At 38.5% G+C, this 19,911-nt stretch overlaps 1 protein-coding gene across 1 annotated transcript in view; it reads right to left on the bottom strand.

Moving 5' to 3' along the window:
• Positions 1–19,911, bottom strand: part of hepacam2 (HEPACAM family member 2) — a 102,102-nt gene that overhangs the window by 24,143 nt on the left and 58,048 nt on the right. The window contains exon 4 of the mRNA XM_039737373.1: positions 5,328–5,621. Within this exon, the coding sequence (XP_039593307.1) occupies positions 5,328–5,621 (294 nt within the window). The remainder of the gene's footprint in view (positions 1–5,327; positions 5,622–19,911) is intronic.

Raw genomic sequence — 19,911 nt, 5'->3', positions numbered from 1 at the left:
GCCTCCTTCTCAAATTCTGTCACTGTTTTTGAGGCCCCTTTCTCGCCTCCTATCCTCCCATCCTTGAGGGTGACTTTCTCAGCATGCCTCCTACTCCTTTATTCCTCCTTGTGTGTCTCAGGCCAAATTGACCAATCAAACTGCTCTAAGGGACTGGACATACACAACAACAACAACGTTTATTTCACTTATATAGCACATTTTCATGCAACAATGTAGCTCAAAACACTTTACAAAATGATAAAAATGAAAGTTACAAGAAAAGAAAAACAATTGAGATTAGGCAATAATATTAAATAAGTAACAACAAAACATGTTAAGGTTAGATGGCCAGGAGGACAGAAAAAAACAAAAAAACTCCAGTTAGGCTGGCGAAAAAAAAAACAAAATCTGCAGGGGTCCCAAGGCCAAAGGTCCGCCCAGCCCCCACACAGACGTTAGTGTTTTATTATATAGTAGATAGAACAATATGGATGAACACACATCACTGCCAATGGCTCATTCAATTGGAATGTATACACTTGGGAGCAACAGCACCTGCCATTTTCTAATGCCTTGTAATTGCAATTCTGCAATTCATCTGCTTTAATACAATATTTAGTTGTGCAGCGCTGCTTGGCCACCAGCTCAGAAAGTGTGCTTTGAAAGTTGCAGCCAGTTCCTCCAAAGTGTTGTGCAGATGTATGCTACAACTGGGAATCCCAAATCATGAAGTCCCTAAAAGCACTTCCAAAAACAATACTCACTAGACGGGGCTATACCAAAAACCCTTGCTAGATAAACAGGTAAACACAGAAATGTTATACAAATAAAAAGGGTTTGTTTTCTCAAAAGATGCTCTGTAATCCTATGAAGTGAGTACAATAGCAAAATAGAGTTGACTAAACCGCAAGGCAATCCAAGCAAACTAAGTCCGAAATCCAGAGAGTGGCCAAAAACAGAGAAAAAGAGAATCAAAAATTCATAAACTAAGAAAAGCACAGCAAAACAAAAGAACTCACCAAAATTCGCTAGCTCATTTGAAATGAACTGTGAGGAACTATGGGAGATCCTTCAGATTTATAGGGTGGTGGGTATCTCCTGGTGGTGATTGGAACCTCTTGGGGGACTACCCACAAAACACTGAAAACATAACCCAGGCAGCATACATACATAAACACAGTCAAAAGCAAAGAATTAGAAATATATAAACGAAAGACCTGTGTGTGTGTATGGAGCAGTCTGCTCGGCTCACACTCAACCACAGCCACTAAGTGGCACATGCATGCATGCACCATAGTAAATCTGCAAGGGATTCTTTGGGTTATTTTTTGCCCTGAAGACCATACACTGCTAGTATTAACATAAATAAAAGAATCAGAAATGAACAAAACAGACCAAAAACATGAATTTGAACCCTAGCCTTTGGGGCGACCACGGCTGAAACACTACAGTGTTGCTGTGTGTGTCCCTTAGATCTGATACAAAATCTCCCATAATGCATTTTATAGAGCTTTTACTCTACTGTGAAGTTGGTGATGTGATGAGACATTCTTTACAAATACTGTTCAGCCACTGACTAGGTATTCTATACACTTTGGTCACTTTTGGATTCATTTAGTTATAAAGTAAAACTGGGCAAATAATGAATGACAAAGATAAACTCTTCTATATTATGTATATAACTGAGAAATGAGTTACTGAGGGGTGACTGTGTTTGAGATACAATTGTCTTAATTTGTACCTCTCATCATCATTTCTCTATAGGGATTTCAGGACCATTTCATATGCTTAAAATTAATGTGAAGACCAGGACCACCAGATTACATAAAAGTCCATACTGCCAAGCATTCAGGTATATGAATTTATTTATTTTAATTTGATGAACATACCTCAGAATTGTTTTGGTTAAACTGTTTGTTTGGATGGTGTTGGAGAATGTCTACTGTTTGCCTTGTGTTTTATGTTTAAATTGATGTTTTATTTCCATCCATCCATCCATCCATTATCCAACACACTACATCCTAATTACAGGGTCAACGGGTCTGCTGGAGCCAATCCCAGCCAACACAGGGCGCAAGGCAGGAAACAAACCCCGGGCAGGGCGCCAGCCCACCGCAGTGATGTTTTATTTGTAGGACATTAATCAAATAGAACTTGAGTTATATTGCTGTAAGTTGTCACAGACAGCCAGGGTCTTCACTGAGAGGACCAGGGGAGAAAGCGTGGCCATAACAGTTCCTCCCCTGGGATGCTAGATGGCAGCCCCCATGGGTTGCAGTGGTGCCTCGGACTCCTGCAGGGCTTCATTGGAGATGGAGTTGGATGGACACCACCAGGGGGTACTGCAGCTGCTGCTGAGCCTTGGAGAGCAGCTCTTCCGCCACACCCTGAAGTGCTGCCAGAATTAGGTCAATGAGCACCTGGAGCACTTCCGGGTGCCTTGTAAAAGGAGCCAGCAGCCACTACTCGGTGAGCCAGAGTCAGGAGGAGGGAGACAAACTTTGCAGAGGAGGAAGAGTGGAGGAGAAAGACAAAGGAGAAAGAAAGGAAAGTGTTGTGTTGTGCTTGGACTGTGTTGTGGGCTTGTGGGAACAGGGAAGACATTCCCCACAGGGGAAGAAAAAGGAAAATAAAAGCTTTTGCTTTTATAAGTATGCCTCCTGCGCCTGTCTGGTATAGCGGCATCTATTGTCACAAACTATAATTTTAAATATTCTTGTTTTTTCTAATTAATCTAAAAAATAATAAATTAATCTACGTAGGACCTGTTCAAGTATTAGAAATTTTTTAAATCTAAAATGTATTGATATTTTTTATACACCCTCACCCTGAGTACCCCTGACATTATGGCCGAGTACAGGACAGGGGTCTTTACGCAAAATAGACCTGAAATAAAAATGTATGTATGCAAACCAAAGCCTCCTTAACTCCTAAACCCCAAACCCCAGTGGCAGTGGCTCATTGGAAGTCATGCCCATTTTGGTAATAACTGCTCCCAAAACCAAAATGAGAGGGGAAAAAATTCAACATTAAATCATCAGCTTACTTACTGTGCAATAATGTCTGAATGGAACCCTGTAAAATAGCATGGCTTTACAGTATGCATTTGTAAAAATGAGACCTAAGGAACCATTTGGTATTACTAACTGTAATTGCTTAGTAACAGCATCTGTGTTAATGAAGGAGGAAAAACAAGTAGTGCTAAAATAAAACAAAAAGTGCATCCATTATTGCAGTGCAACTCAACGAGTTGCTAAGATCATTGTGTGAATGAGTAATCAAGACCAGTCAATTCTGTGGTAACCAGGAAATACAAATTCCAGCATTAGCAAAGTAATTTGCAGTTAGGTAAGAGTAATGAGCTGTGTATTGTAGCAAAGAAAGATTCTGGCTCTGTCCCACAAAAACAAAAAACAAAAATGCAGAAACCTTATAATTAAGCATGGATAGGAATAATTTTACAGAGTGATAGCTGTTCTCAATTCAGATTCTACAGACAATGACCAGAATTGCAGCCAGCAGCATTAGCCACTGTATTACCATTCTGTCCAATGGGTGGGCTTTTAATATGATCAGTTTTGTCACAAAAGGGGCCTTACACTTCTGAATCTGCATGAAATTATGTAATAACTAACATTGTTCAAAAGTTCTCTTTGTTTCATGTAAAAGTATTTCATATGTGCTGAATTCAAGTCCAATCATCTCCTTTCTATATCCCCTAGTTCACACAAACCTGCTCTGATTTTGTTTCATGCTCTGTATCAGACTTTCAGTGATTCTGATCCATATGTATATGCAACTTGGGTGTTTGGTCACCCTTTAGCAAAAAAGAGTGTGTGTGTGTGTGTGTGTGTGTGTGTGTGTGTTGGGCTGAGCATTTCCTGCTTTAGACAAGCATCATGTACAGACCTGTCTGACAGTCCTTGGTGCTGAAAGACACTCTGGCACCCTGTGAAGGAATAAAAGACATAGGATAGAAAACAAATAAAATAATGGCAATGCACATAACCATGCCATGAGCATTTTTGGGAAAAAGTGAAGCATTCTCATTTTAAATGGGTAGTATGAGGAAAAGAGATTTGTTTTTCAAGAGCCTAATCTTAAAAGAAAGTTCTTCTCTCTCCCTATCTGGCAGGAGGTGGGCTATAGAGGTATGCTGTGGCAGCTGGTGCACAGAGCTAGTGTCTTAGCAGGGCCAGATTGACATATTAGGTGTGAAAGCTGCAGTTTTATATATATATACTTTAAAATCACCTGTAGCTCACAAACTATTTGAACTATTAACCTGCAATTTGGTGCATATACTGTATACTACGTGACGTCTACTATCCGCTGTGTGATGATTGACCTCCAAGGTTATTCCTCTTTTTATTTTTATTATATTTTATTGTAGAATGAACTTTTGGCAGCAGCCAGCAGGGCAGCCGTGCGGCGTATGCATACTGGTCATCCCTACCACCTTTGCGGTCACTTCTTCTTCCTCTTCATATCTTAAATCATTCCTGAGGCAGATTGAAGACTTAAGTGCCAGCTTAAGTGAACAATTAGGAAAAATGGACTAAGTAATTGCAACACAAATACTGACTTAATTTATTTTAACGAAAAGATGCGAGGAAAGAAGAGAAGAAGCGGCCACTAGGGTGGAGAAAAAACAGCTGCTCAGTAAGCAGCAAGCACATCAACCTCTGAGCAAACGAATGCTAAACATACAGAGAAAGAGGATGAAAACTATGAATTCTCAAGTACCATGGGGCCCACCAGAGGACGCTGCATGGAGGCTCAAGGACTTACATGTGACGTATAACCCGGAACTGCGTCTTAATTACCGCGACAGAGGAAATGATGCACTTCCGGGATGAAGAAGGAGAGCTTTCATCCGACCCGGAAGTGCTAAGGAGTCACATGGACAAGGGTCAGGAGATATAAAAGGACCATGGGAAATCACAGACACTGAGCTGAGCTGGGAGGAAGGGTGGCTAAGTGTCTGGGAGAGGAGGATTGTGGATTATTAAGTATTGTATGTGTAGTGTGGATTGGTGGGTGCTTGGTGCATGTAATTTTGATAATAAAAATAATAATTATTGGACTTTTACCTGGTGTTTGGCGTGGTACCTAAACGTTCAAGGGAGCAATAGCGCCCCCTACTGCTACAATATACAGAGGTATATTTATAATGTATGATGTTATTTTTAATTAAATGTGTTTTTAAATTAGATTATAACTATAAATATTCCTGTGACCCTAATATGGATTAAGTGGGCATGACAATGAATTAGCTGCTGGACATTTGTAAAGATAATTTAAATTTAATTAATTTTGAAGTCAAAATGCAAATAAATACTTACCCATAAAAACAATTATAAGAGTAAACTGAGCTTGCTCTTCCTTCTTGGTGACATTATTGTAAGCATGACACATGTATTCCTCCTTTTGTGCAATGTCATGTGAATTTACGAGAAAATTGGGTCCAGTTTTAATTTTCTCAGTTTCATTGTTTTGTTTGCGAATCCACACGTAGGTGTTTGGTGGGTTTGAATCAGCAGAGCAATGAAACAAAGTGGGCTCTCCAGCATGAACTGTAAATACTTTATCCGTTTTCAGACCCTTATCAGAGTTCACAGTTAGGTTATAGGGTCCATCTAAAAAACATACAAAATGCATATATAGTTATATGTATATATAAACTTTCCATCTTGTTTACAATTAAAAGTATAAAAGTGTATACAGTAATGTAATTTATACACTTAATGCAAGGCAAGATAAATTAACACAGAAATGAGGTTAAACATAATCAATGGGGTTAATACAATACATTATATAGTATGAGTACCTAAAGTGTTCTTGTTTTTTTTAAGGAAATATATATATATATATTTATGGCGTACTGCAATTATGCACATACACAAAATGACAGAGTCAAAGGAAAACAAAAGTTCAATGATAGCACTGAAACTTTGACATCGCCATAACAGTACAATAATTAACAGTCACAAACACAAATGAAAACTTTTCAAGTGTGAAACGGACTGAATCAGAAGGAGCCAATAACCAGGATTTATTACAACTTCTGCAACACAACTCTAAAGTCTTCAGGTCATACTCTATGTTCTTCCATGTCAAAATGAATCTTCTCCCATGACATTTGCCTTAGGCGTCTTAGGTTAACTGGCACCTCTAAAGTCTCCACATGTGAGTGATTGTACTCCTTAGTCTGACTTGCAAAAGAATGGCTGTTTTTATCGCGATAAGAACCTGGACACAAATAGAAGAACATACACAGGCTTGGACCGCAATAGAAGTAAAATCCTGCAGTACTTCTTGGTATTCCTTGCTCTGTGTTCCAATAAACACACGTTATCGGCAATACACTAATAACCCAATTGTGCTCCACTCACTTAGAATATGGAACCAATGTAGAAAGCATTTTAAGACGGAGAAGCTTTTATCTGTGGCACCTCTGCAAGAGAAGCACCTCTTTCAACCTTCACAAACATATGCAGTTTTTAATATCTGGAAAAAATGTGGAATTAACTTGCTTAGAGATCTTTATATAGACAACGTCTTTGCATCCTATGAACAATTACATTCCAAATTTAACATTCCAGCTACACATTTCTTTCACAATCTTCAAATCAGGAACTTTGTTAAACAGAACCTTCCAGATTTTTCTCATCTTGCACCCTCATCCATGCTGGAAAAAATATTGCTCAATCTCAAGGACTCAGACACCATCTCTGCAATATATAAAATCATTTTACAATCCCTTCCTTTCAAAGATCCAAGAGGACACTGGGAAAAAGATCTCTCAATTAATATATCAGAAAAGGATTGGAAAATAGCAATACAGAGAATTCACTCGAGCTCCATATGCGCAAAGCATACAATTATACAACTCAAAATTATATATCGAGCACATCTGTCTCGACTAAAACTCTCCAAAATGTTTCCAGGGCATGATCCAACCTGCGAACGTTGCAACCAAGCCCCAGCCTCAACAGGTCACATGTTCTGGGCCTGCACCAAATTAACATTATTCTGGACAAAAATTTTTAATTACCTGTCAGACAGCCTTGGACTCACAATCCCTCCTAACCCATTAACAGCTGTGTTTGGGGTTCTTCCAGAGGGGCTTAAAGTGGAGAAGACAAACAAATTGTGATTGCATTCACTACACTGTTGGCACGCAGACTTATTCTGATAAACTGGAAGAACCCAAACTCTCCTCTTTTAAGTCAGTGGGAAACCAATGTGTTATATTATTTGAAATTGGAAAAAATCAAATACTCAGTTAGAGGATCTGTACAGACTTTTTTCAAAACATGGCAGGATCTAATCAGTAATATTTTAAAATAAGCTCTTAAAGCAAAGAGGAAGCAATTATTTCCGTATTTCTTTGTCTTCTGCATTCATCTCTATTTGCTTATCAAATTTATTAATTTAGGTATGTTTACAAGCGGGCGGCACAGTGGCGCAGTGGTGGCGCAGTGGTAGCGCTGCTGCCTCGCAGTTAGGAGACCGGGTTCGCTTCCCGGGTCCTCCCTGTGTGGAGTTTTCATGTTCTCCCTGTGTCTGCGTGGGTTTCCTCTGGGTGCTCTGGTTTCCTCCCACAATCCAAAGACATGCAGGTTAGGTGGATTGGTGATTCTAAATTGGCCCTAGTGTGTGCTTGGTGTGTTTGTGTGTGTCCTGCGGTGGGTTGGCACCCTGCCCAGGATTGGTTCTTGCCCTGTGCTGGCTGAGATTGGCTCCAGCAGACCCCCGTGACCCTGTATTCGGATTCAGTGGGTTAGAAAATGGATGGATGTTTACAAGCCTTAAATTTCATGCCGTTTGCCTTGCTCTCTCTCTCAGGTGTGGGGATCGATTTGTCCTTAACTCAATTTTTCTTAATGTAAAAAATTGATTGATTTGTATGGATTGCAATAAAATTAATAAAACTTCAAAGGAAAAAATTATATAAAAGCTGCTATTATCAAATGAAAAGTTTATTTTATGTACAATAAAATACGGTTGTAATGCAAAAAAAAAAAAGAATGGCTGTTTTTTTTGGAGCTGGAGACAGATTTTCATCAGATTTTCTTGGATAGGCTCTGGCCCTAATCACCCTACAACTGGAATAATAAGATGTAATAAATGGTGAGATGGATATTTTTTATATATGCTGGTCTGCTACATCTCTATTGTATTTCCCAATCTCATGAACATGCAACATGTCTACTTCTTTAATGTGAAAGGAAAAATGTTCTGCTCATGGACAGTTTGCTGAAGCATTAAAAAGTGCAGAATGGCAGATTCAAAGTCTCAATATGCAGGTTATCCTTGTCATGGAAAACCTAATACTACATGCCAATACAGTAAGCTCTGGCAGTACCATCAATAAATGCTCCTGTGTGCCTTAATTAAAATTGAGACTTATTTTCCAGACACACTGTTTCAATTCAAACTTGCAGGAAGCCATTTAGAAATGTTAAACAATTTTCTGAACTAATAATAATAATAATTAAGGGGCTGGTATGGAGATGGTATAGAATAAAGAGTATAGAGAATGTGGGGTGTAGGAGGAAGATGGTTTGGTGCCTAGTTATTATAGATTTCACTACAATTGTCTATTTAAATACCAATTTATAAAATGCAGTAAAGTAAAAGTAGAAGTAAAAAAAGTAAAATGTAATAAAATACAATAAATACAAAATTAAATTATGTTAATGCTTCATTAAAAACAATATTATGAAATACCGTATCCTCCTTGCATATTGTTTGGGATATTTTTCTCTTTTTATTGGACTATTCTCTTTGTTCTTGATTTTTATTATATGCAGCCCTTTTTTGTTCATTTTCTTTTTTTCAGTGTTTTTTATCAGCTCTTGCTGGTCTTTTGCGATCTAAAATTCGACATTCTTGAATGGATAATTTGCTTTTCTACATTGCCACTATAACCGACTGCATTGAAGGGAGAGTGTCACTACTCAGAATGCTTTACATAGTGCGTGGGAGGCCACTTCATCCACCAGTAATGTGTAGCATCCACCTGGATAATTTAATGGCAAAGACTTTTGCACCAGTACGCTCACTACATATTTGCTGTTAAGTGCTAAAGTGGTGACAGAGATAGCCAATTAGATGGCGATGGTGACTAAGGGCCAGAATGAGTAGGCCTTGGAGGGAAATTTAGCCTGGGCATTGGAATATGCCCAATTCTACAGTGCGCAATTTTCTGCTCTTTATGATGGATGCCCAAGGATCTTCTATGATCACAAAGAGTCAGGACCTCGGTTTAACATCTCATCCAAAGAACAGTGCCATTTTTATAGCATAGTGTCCCCATCACTTCACTCGGGCATTGGGATTCACATTCACACCACAGGGTAAATGCTGGCCTCACCAACATATCTCCCAGCAGTAACCCAGGCTTTTTTCTAGATGATCTCCCATCTCAGGGAGCACTAAGTGACAGACCCCCTGGATTGTGGCAGTGCCACAGTTTCCATAGGGCTAAATGGGAATTGGAGTTCTGTGACTCAGCCCTGTTGGGTGAGGGGCTGCTGCTGGAATTGGGGAGCCCTATTTCGTGTTGGTGAATCCTTACCCAGAAGTGCTCCTAGGGCCAAGCCTTCATAATACCGGATGTACTTCTAGAGATCATTTACAACCCCAATTCCAATGAAGTTGGGACGTTGTGTAAAACGTAAATAAAAACAGAATACAATGATTTGAAAATCCTTTTCAACCTATATTCAATTGAATACACTACGAAAACAAGATATCTAATGTTCAAACTGGTAAACTTTATTGTTGTTTTGCAAATCTTCACTCATTTTGAATTTGATGCCTGCAACACGTTCCAAAAAAGCTGGGACAGGGGCAGCAAAAGACTGAGAACGTTGAGGAATGTTCAAAAAACACCTGTTTGGTTAACTGGAAACAGGTGTTTGTCATGATTGGGTATAAAAGGAGCATCCCCAAAAGTCTCAGTCGTTCACAAGCAAGGATGGGGCGAGGTTCACCACTTTGTGAACAACTGCATGGGCAAATAGTCCAGCAGTTTAAGAACAACGTTTCTCAACGTACAATTGCAAGGAATCTAGGGAGTTCATCATCTACTGTCCATAATATCATCAAAAGATTCAGAGAATCTGGAGAAATCTCTGTACATAAGCGGCAAGGCCGAATACCAACACTGGATGACCGTGACCTTCGATTGCTCAGGCGGCACTGCATTAAAAACCGACATCACTCTGTAAAGGATATTACCACGTGGGCTCGGAAATACTTCAGAAAACCATTGTCAGTTAACACAGTTCATCACTACATCTACAACTGCAAGTTAAAACTCTACCATGCAAAGCGAAAGCCATATATCAACAACACCCAGAAACGCCACTGGCTTCTCTGGGCCCAGGCTCATCTGAGATGGACTGACACAAAGTGGAAAAGTGTGCTGTGGTCTGACGAGTCCACATTTCAAATTGCTTTTGGAAATCATGGATGTCGTGTCCTCCGGGCCAAAGAGGAAAAGGACCATCCGGATTGTTATCAGCGCAAAGTTCAAAAGCCAGCATCTGTGATGGTATGGGGGTGTGTTAGTGCCCATGGCATGAGTAACTTGCACATCTGTGAAGGCATCATTAATGCTGAAAGGTACATGCAGGTTTTGGAGCAACATATGCTGCCATCCAAGCGACGTCTTTTTCAGGGACGTCCCTGCTTATTTCAACAGGACAATGTGAAGTCACATTCTGCATGTGTTACAACAATGTGGCTTCGTAGTAAAAGAGTGTGGGTACTAGACTGGCCTGCCTGCAGTCCAGACCTGTCTCCCTTTGAAAATGTGTGGCGCATTATGAAGCGCAAAATACGACAACGGAGACCCCGGACTGTTGAGCAGCAAGAATGGGAAACAATTCCACCTACACAGCTTCAACAATTAGTGTCCTCAGTTCCCAAACGCTTATTGAGTGTTGTTAAAAGGAAAGGTGATATAACTCAGTGGTAAACATGCCCCGTCCCAGCTTTTTTGGAACGTGTTGCAGGCATCAAATTCAAAATAAGTGAAGATTTACAAAACAACAATAAAGTTTATCAGTTTGAACATTCGATATCTTGTCTTTTTAGTGTATTCAATTGAATATAGGTTGAAAAGGATTTGCAAATCATTGTACAGTATTCTGTTTTTATTTACGTTTTACACAAAGTCCCAACTTTATTGGAATTGGGGTTGTAAAAGGAGCTCCCTGCTACTACTCCAGGAGCCAGAGTTGGGAGGTGGAGGATGAAGCTTTATCGGGGAGACAAAGAGAGAGAGAGAAGAGAATTGCTGTACTGGTGCTTTGACTGTGCATATTGTGCTTATTTTACTGTGCTTGGTGCAGCATTGGGGTTAGACGATTTTGCAAGCATTTCCTAATGAAATAAAGCCCCTGCGTGTTGCTGAACTTGTGCCTGGGATCTGTTTGTGTTGGGTTTGGGTGGCTGATGCGCCCCATATTATATATTTATACTGTATACACACAGTAATATATGCAGATGTAACAGAATGAATTATTAAACATAATAAAAAGGAAAGAATGTAACTCAAGGGTTAACTAAATGTAACTTAATCCTGAAAAGGCAAGAGGTCTCTGCCTTGCCTAGAGAAGCTACACATGTAATTTTCCAGGGTTAGGACAAAATAAATGAGTAACGAACACCACTCCAGAAAGTGAGGATAAACTGATAGGAAAGCCCATCCTATGAAGCGGTGCTAAGATTAATGGGAAATTCTTCTAAACACCTCTCTTAATGAAGCAGTGTTCAGAATAATGGGAGAATTATCATGAGTCAGAAACTACTGGTGGCATTAGGTGATTAGAAGAGGTGATAAAGTTCTGCATATTAAGAACCAGATGACTTGATGTATTAGATAAGGTGATGGAATTAGAAAAAAATAAAAAGAGGAGATGAATTGTTTAATTGTTGCTCACTCCATGGACTGAGACATTTGTGCATAACTCTATAAATAAAGAATTATTCTGCATTCTCATCTGGACTTCGTAACTGCCTTCTTTGAAGATAGGGAAAAGTTTTTTCCATGGCACTGTTCACTCATACTTTTAAATCTAAACATACGCTATCGCTCCCATTCTTTTCAAGTTACGCTGCCTACCTATTATCGCTCATATTCAATGTAAATTCCTCATTATGGGCATTGTCACTTTTTTCTTTCTAATGTTCTTCTACCTTATTCACCAGCTCATTCCCTCAGTTTTTCTGACACCCGTCTTCTCTCTGTTGCCTACTTATAATTGTCTGTAGTCCGTGTAGGGTCATTTCATTTGGCTACTCTCAAACTGAAGAACACTCTTCCTCAAATCTCTCCACAGCAGCACAAGTCTTTCCTCTTTGAAGTCCAGTTTAAAAAAGTATCTATTCACCCAATATCATCACACCTTGATTAAGATCTAACAGTTATTTTTACAGTTATTTTTCTATTTGCAGTCTTACTGCTTTATAGTTTACCTGTAAATCTCGACTCTAATTTTTACGTTGTTATATTTGTGTTATCTAAAATATTTTTGCTTTACTTTTACAGGCTCTGTCAGGCATGTGATAACTCTCCGGGATAGGAGGAGGCACTATTACTAACATTGTCCTTCTCTCCCTGTAGCACTGAGAAACCGCCCATTGAGGGCACCTGACTCTGCCCCCTCTCTTTTGCCATCCATAAGAATCCTTGAAGGACGTGTCATTTGACTCCAAGACGAGCTGCTAGACGGAACTCGTCTTACAAACTGACCTCTCAATGAGAAGAAGATTCTTTTGTTATTTTGGCTTGAGATATAGGGCAACCATGCCAGGATGGGCATTACTTTTGTTTATTTTATTTTTTTTCATATTAAGTGAGATGACCTGGTTGGCTCCCCAGATTTTGATCAGTCAGTCTGTTGTTCCTGCACCCGGCCACAAGCACTATATAAATTGTATTTTTAATAATAATAATAATAATAATAGTAATAATAAAACAGGATTGTTTCTTTTTTGGTTTGAAAAGCAAAGCATTCAAGATTCATATTAAACAACAAAAGTAGGTGAAGTTTCCTTCCTTACTGGGTGAGCAATATGTAGTTAATTGTTCTACCTTTAATTATTAAATCATATTGTATCAATTAAATTTAAATCCACTGTAGTATTTTATTCTATTACATTATGGAGGTGCTTATTCATTTTCTCTTCTTGACTACATGACCGTCACAATTCCATTTTAAATAATAAAAGACATGATTCCCTAATTACAGAACACCTATTTGTCAAAATACAGAAAAAAAAATTAAACCACTTTTTTTTTTGGTTGTAAAGCAATCAGACCATCTGTTGCTCATATTTGAGTCAGGCTGGGAGCAAAAAGATAAAGTGTTTGATAACATTTACCTCGTTACTATTGTTCGTTTATGCCTAGCGCACGCTCGCTTTACTTGTTTCCAAGCAGATGGTGGTTTTTTCATTGTGGGTGATCTGCTATCAAAGACCAATCTGAAAACTGGTGACATCTGGTGAGCAAGAGCCACTTAACTGCTTGTATTGTAAGAAAAGAAATGGACAAGCGAAGAGGCCAAGCTCATTAATATTTTACTTAAATGGTATTTTACAGAGAAAGAGTACCTCTTAGTAAGATACGCCTTCATGAATACATTATCTGTCCTCTCTCACTTTACTGCAATGAAGAATAAAGCTAAATGTGTGCAGATCTCTTAAGCTTAACAGCTAATTTTCAAAAACATTTACGATGCTCTATCTTCTTACTTTTTATTATGTTCAACTAAAATTAATCAATTGGTCAATCATTCTAATATGTGACACAGCATAAAAGTACTCAGAACATAATGATATAAGTGTTTCCACAGTTTTCAAGAGTTCAGGAAAAAATCAAAAATACATTAAAGACGGTCAATCGTTAACACAGCAAAACCGATCTTCAGTATCAGTGCATGTTAATTAGTGGACTTCGAACATTCCCTACTTGGCATCACTAAACCTACATATTTATCACTCTCGGTTCATGTAGTTAAATAAACTGAAATGTGAACAGAATAGAATACAAAAGGCTATGAAGTAAAAATAAATGAGAACATGATGATCAGTGCAAGTAATATTTAACTTGAAATGTGAATGGGTGAAAGTATAAACTGATTCAAACATAACATGGAAGCGTAAATGTAAAGTTCAATTATTTAAGTTATTTTTAGTTGGACAACTTGGTGGTACAGTAATAGCACCATGTACTGTACAGTTTCCATGGCAGAAGAAATATAATATAAAGTATTATATATGAAAAGTAAAAATTATAGATTTAAATGCATAGTAGGAGGTGTGCAACTGAAAAGTAGACCTGGAGCCAGAAGTCACAATGGACTCATCACTATCTACATAAAGACTGTGAACAGAAGTGATGCTGAAGGCTGATAGGATTTTAGGTCATATAGCACAAGGTATACAGAACAAATCAAGGAAGGTTATTCTAATAATATATAATAGTAGTGTGTGTGGTTTTGGTCTCAATTTTACAAAAAAAAAGCATAACTCACTAGATAAAATCTAGAGATGAAATACTAAGTTGATTCCAAGACTGAGATATACTGTGTGAGCCATTAGGAGAAAATGAAGAGGTAAAACAAACAGACATTAAGAATTCACAATAGAAGGATTCAAAATTATGAAAGGAACCAATACGGTGGATCCCAACAGTTTCTTTGAAATAAGATCTTCAACAAGAATAAATGGTCATAGATGGAAATTGGTTAAGGATCAATTTTGTGTACACATTACATCAAAGTGGGCTCTCCTGCATGAACTGTAAATACTTTATCCGTTTACAGCCCCTTATCAGAGTTCACAGTTAGGTTATAGGGCCCATCTAAAAAACATACAAAAATGCATATATAGTTATATGTATATATAAACTTTCCATCTTGTTTACAATTAAAAGTATAAAAGTGTATACAGCAATGGAATTTATAGACTTAATGCAAGGCAAGATAAATTAACACAGAAATGAGGTTAAACATCATCAATGGGGTTAATACAATACATTATATAGTATGACTACCTAACTGTTCTTGTTTTTTTAAGGAAATATATCTATTTATGGTGTACTGCTCTTACACTATTACAAAATAATGTTTAAACCTTTGAGACAAATAAAAAAAAAAAAAATATTTGATTTTTTTTTAGTTAGACAGTATGGTGGTGCAGGGTCCTAGCGATAATTCCCAGCCTAGGCTCTTATAGTATTTGCTCATTTTCCTGTACGCACTTTTGTCCCCTTCAACCTTTGCATATTTCATTAATTGATAACAGTTGTTTTTCCCACTATGTCAGAATGCGTATGTGTGTAAATGCATTCTGTGATGGGCTGGTGTCCCATTCAGGCTTGGTTTTTGATGACAGAGCAGTTTCCAGTGTTCTGTGACCATTTACTGGAAAATGCTGATACATTAAAAACGGATGCATAAAAATCCAGACTTCTTCTTCTTCTGCAGCTAGTCCCATTTTTATATGGGGGCCACTATTGATTATAAGACTTCTCCAATATAGACATGAGCCATAATAAAACCAAAATTGTTTTTTTTTCTTAGTTATATGGCATGGTAGTACAATAGGAGGTCCCAAAGCCTGTGTTTGGTGCTCAACCTGGTCACACTACAATAACTAATAACTCAAATTTATCCCATTGTGTGTGAGAATTTTTGTGTTTCTGAGAGTGTCTTGTGATAGACTAGCTTCCCATCCAGGGTTACTTCCTAATGGTTCAATGATGTTAAGTGAGGTTCTAGCTCTGTTTCAAGATGGAGGTCTATCCAGGTAACATTGGGAGCAAAATGAGAAGCAAACCCAAGGCATCAGCCCACTGCACATCTCTGGAATGTGAGTTGTAAAGACAAACCTTAAATGTCCATCTACTCCTTTTCTGGAGCTTCTTGTGCTAATAGAGGATTGTGGGAACTGGGAAGCTATAGCCTGTTCCAACAGCAACCACACTTAGATGGGATGACACTTAAACTCTCAAATAGACACCAATGTTCATTCCCAATCCACAACCACTAATCAAACTAATCCCTCTGGTTTTCTGAAACCTTACACAAGCAGTGACCAAACAGACTGAATTCACAACAGTGAAGCTTAGGGACCGTACCACAAACCACTATGTCACCCTACTCTAAGCTCTTTCATTTTGCACTATTGTATGAATATCAAAAACATGTCAAATCTATCAAGTAGTGCAGATCCATCAAAGTTACCAGAAAACCATAACCATGGGACACTTGACAAAACTGAAGTTTGGTCTCTAACTAGGATTTACTTTTCATAGAGACTGAAGATCACAGAACTCTGATGCCTTTGTTTCAAAATAATATCAAATGAGTTATACTTGAACTCTCTCCAACTGTTTCACTTGCCAAGAAATGTTTAAGGAAAATTTTGTTTCCTGTACAATTTTAGGTGAAACCAATAGAGTTGTACACACTTGAACATAAATATACATTTGTACATTCTGTATCACACAGGGTTTTCAAGAAAACTGCAATTACATATTTAATATTGTAATGTCTCCAGTGGCATAGGCCTATGCTATGATATCGCAATGTAAGCAACATGAGAGAAAACTACAAATGTTTTGGCGCAGATTTTTGTGTTTAGTCATTGTCCTAATTGTCATTGCTCTGGAGAAGAGAGGAATCAAGGTCACTAGGAACAAGACAGAATACATGTGTGTAAATGAGAGGGAGGTCAGTGGAATGGTGAGGATGCAGGGAGTAGAGCTGACGAAAGTGGATCAATTTAAATACTGGGGATCAACAGTACAGAGTAATGGGGATTGCGGAAGAGAGGTGAAAAAGAGAGTGCAGGCAGGGTGGAATGGGTGGAGAAGAGTGTCAGGAGAGATTTGTGACAGACAGATATCAGCAAGAGTGAAAGGGAAGGTCTACAGGACGATAGTGAGACCAGGTATGTTATGGAGATGGTGGCGCTGACCAGAAAGCAGGAGACAGAGCTGGAGGTAGCAGAGTTAAAGATGCTAAGATTTGCATTGGGTGTGAACAAGATGAACAGAATTAGAAATGAGGACATTAGAGGGTCAGCTCAAGTTGGACAAGTGGGAGACAAAGTCAGACAGGCGAGATTGCGTTGGTTTGGACATGTGCAGTAGAGATATGCTGAGTATATTGGAAGAAGGATGCTAAGGATAGAGCTGCCAGGGAAGAGGAAACGAGGAGGGCATAAGAGAAGGTTTATGGATGTGGTGAGAGAGGACATGCAGGTGATGGGTGTAACAGAACAAGATGCAGAGGACAGAAAGATATGGAAGAAGATAATCAGCCGAATGAAGAAGAAGATTGTCCGATTTTTCGTGCATCAGTGTCCAACAATCATCTCTCAGCACTGACGGACTCCACTTTCCCTGGTAGCATTTTGCCATATTGGTAATATCTTGCTGAAACCGTTCTCCATTTTCTTTACTGACAGCACCAAGGTTGGCTGGAAAGAAGTCCAACTGGTAATGAAGAAAATGTATCTTCAGTGACATGTTGCACTTTATCGACTTGTATGCCTGGAGCAGATTTTCAACCTGTTTGACGTAGTTTGGTGACTTATACTCACCCAGAAAGTCAGAAACAACATTCTTGAAGGCAGTCTATGTGACACGTTTGGCACCCTGCAGAAGGCCATCAAAGTGACCATCCTTCATCACCTCTGAGATCTGTTGGCCAATGAAAATACCTTCCTTTATCTTGGCATCACTTACACTTGGAAACATCTGTTGCAAGTATGCCAAGGCTTCCCTTTACTTACTTGTTGTCTTAACAAAGTTTTTCATTAGCCCAAGCTGATGTGCAAAGGTAGAAGAAATATGTTGTTCAGATCGACCAGTGGGTCATGTGCAGAGCCGGATTAAGGTGGGTGCTATTGATGTTGCAGCATTAGGCCCATTCCTGAAATAGGCCCAAATGAAAACAGACGATAATTTTCCGGAAGCTGAACAGTTTTCCTTTGCTATATTAACCTCAAAATAATTCTTAGAATGAAATTTGGAGTCCGACTTTTGAACACCTAGACACAGCGTTACTTATACAGTTACTATTGTTCTTTGCGCTGTGACATAACCATAACGTTGTTGCGTTTATTGTTAACCAAAGATTTCAAGTTAATGCTATCAATTTTACGTTAAACAGTTTACTTAGTAATTTAGCTGCTTTTTTACAATATCTTGGGGATTCTTGCCACTTTATTATTGTTCGGTAAGTGCCACGTAAGTAAATTTTTCACCTTGAAAGTTAGTTGTACAGTAAAAATCAATGGCTATTTAAATGGTTATCTGTAAAGGTAAAACTAAAAGCCGGCCCGCAGGCCTGGCATGGATGTTTAGAATTTTTAAAATCCTCGACAGGATTGAGGTCATTTATGAAATTTAAATTGTGGACAAATTTTACCCTCAAGAGCCTGAACTGAGTCACTTTGACCCAATGTCTCTGAAAATTCATTTTTTCTTACTCTGTTTTGTAAGAGAATTGCGAAATTTTGTGTATTTCATTGTTATGTTTTCTGCATTAAGTGCACTTTTCAGACAGTTGATATTGAATGTTGATGTTACATAGTTTGATGTTAATCTCGAGTTGTTACGATACTATGTCGTTATTATTATTCATGTTCAATAAAGGCTGGCTGGTTGCGTCACAAGCAATTAAGGCTCCTTGGTTGGTCTGAGTGTGCATGTACGGTGAATGTCGAATGCACATGCACCAATGGTGAGAAAAAATAGGCCTTTTTTGCGCTGCAGCATCAGGCCCAATTTTGTCCTAATCCAGCCCTGGTCATGTGCAACATTCTTCTGCCCTGGAGACAGTTTTCGTGAAGTGGCCAGTCCATTATCGCATAATCTAAATCTCTTGCTCAGGTGTCCCACTCACAAAGAAAACAACATCATCCAAGCTGCAAACTGAGTAACATTGCAACCACCTTCAGATCGCCGCATAATATTCCAGTTGTACCTCAAGTACTGAATCTGTTTCAGCAGCAGCTGCAAGTTCGCATACGTTTCCTTCATTTAAATGGCATATCTGACAGGTTTGGAAGGGTTGATATTACCATTGTGCAGCAAAGCAGCCTTCAAAGTTAACAATGATGACTCAATAAACAGTTCTGTTGGATCATGTTCACATCTGAGAGCAGAAAGCATTCCTTCGATGTAACTGCAAAAATTCAGACTGTCAGATCTTCATGACAGCGGCAAAATACTGAATTTTTTGTACCTGGTGATAAAAGGTTCTATCCTTGCAATCTTAATCCAAGACGTTCCGCCTGATTCTTCAATAAATCCAAATCTCTGACAAGATTGTTGAGCTCTGCTTGAGAAGCTGAATGAGATTTTCTTGCAGTATTTTAGCTAAGCGAGTCTCTAGTATAAATTTCTTTAGTAATGGCTGTAAAATATATAAAGTTTTTGACCTAAGCAGATCATGAGCTACTGCCAGGCAGCTAAAACCTGAGCACCCATGACTATATGAAACACCCAGATTTTAAAATTTCATAATTTTTATTACAAAATTAGCTGTTTCTCTAAAATCTTGCATGATGGGAATATTTTAAAGTTATTTCTGTGATCAGCATCTCAGCACCTATCTGGCACACATTTATGATTATGAAGGAAATGAAAACCTTGTAAATCAGTGAGTTGGTTAAGATGCAAATTATTTGGATTCTGTGTCTCATTTGTGCCACTGTTTTAACTTATGCAGACACTGGCTTTTACTGTCAGAGAAATACAAAACATGAGCGATCAGCACTAAATCTGATTACTGGCGAATCAAATGGCAGTCTTTTAGGTAACGATACTCACTGGTAAAATGTTAAGAATATAGTAAAGCTAGTAAATGGTTGAATTGTATCTGGAGAATT

Source organism: Polypterus senegalus, chromosome 15 (assembly GCF_016835505.1).
Source record: "Polypterus senegalus isolate Bchr_013 chromosome 15, ASM1683550v1, whole genome shotgun sequence".
Lineage (NCBI taxonomy): Eukaryota > Metazoa > Chordata > Cladistia > Polypteriformes > Polypteridae > Polypterus > Polypterus senegalus.
This window is presented reverse-complemented; position numbering and strand designations above follow the sequence as displayed.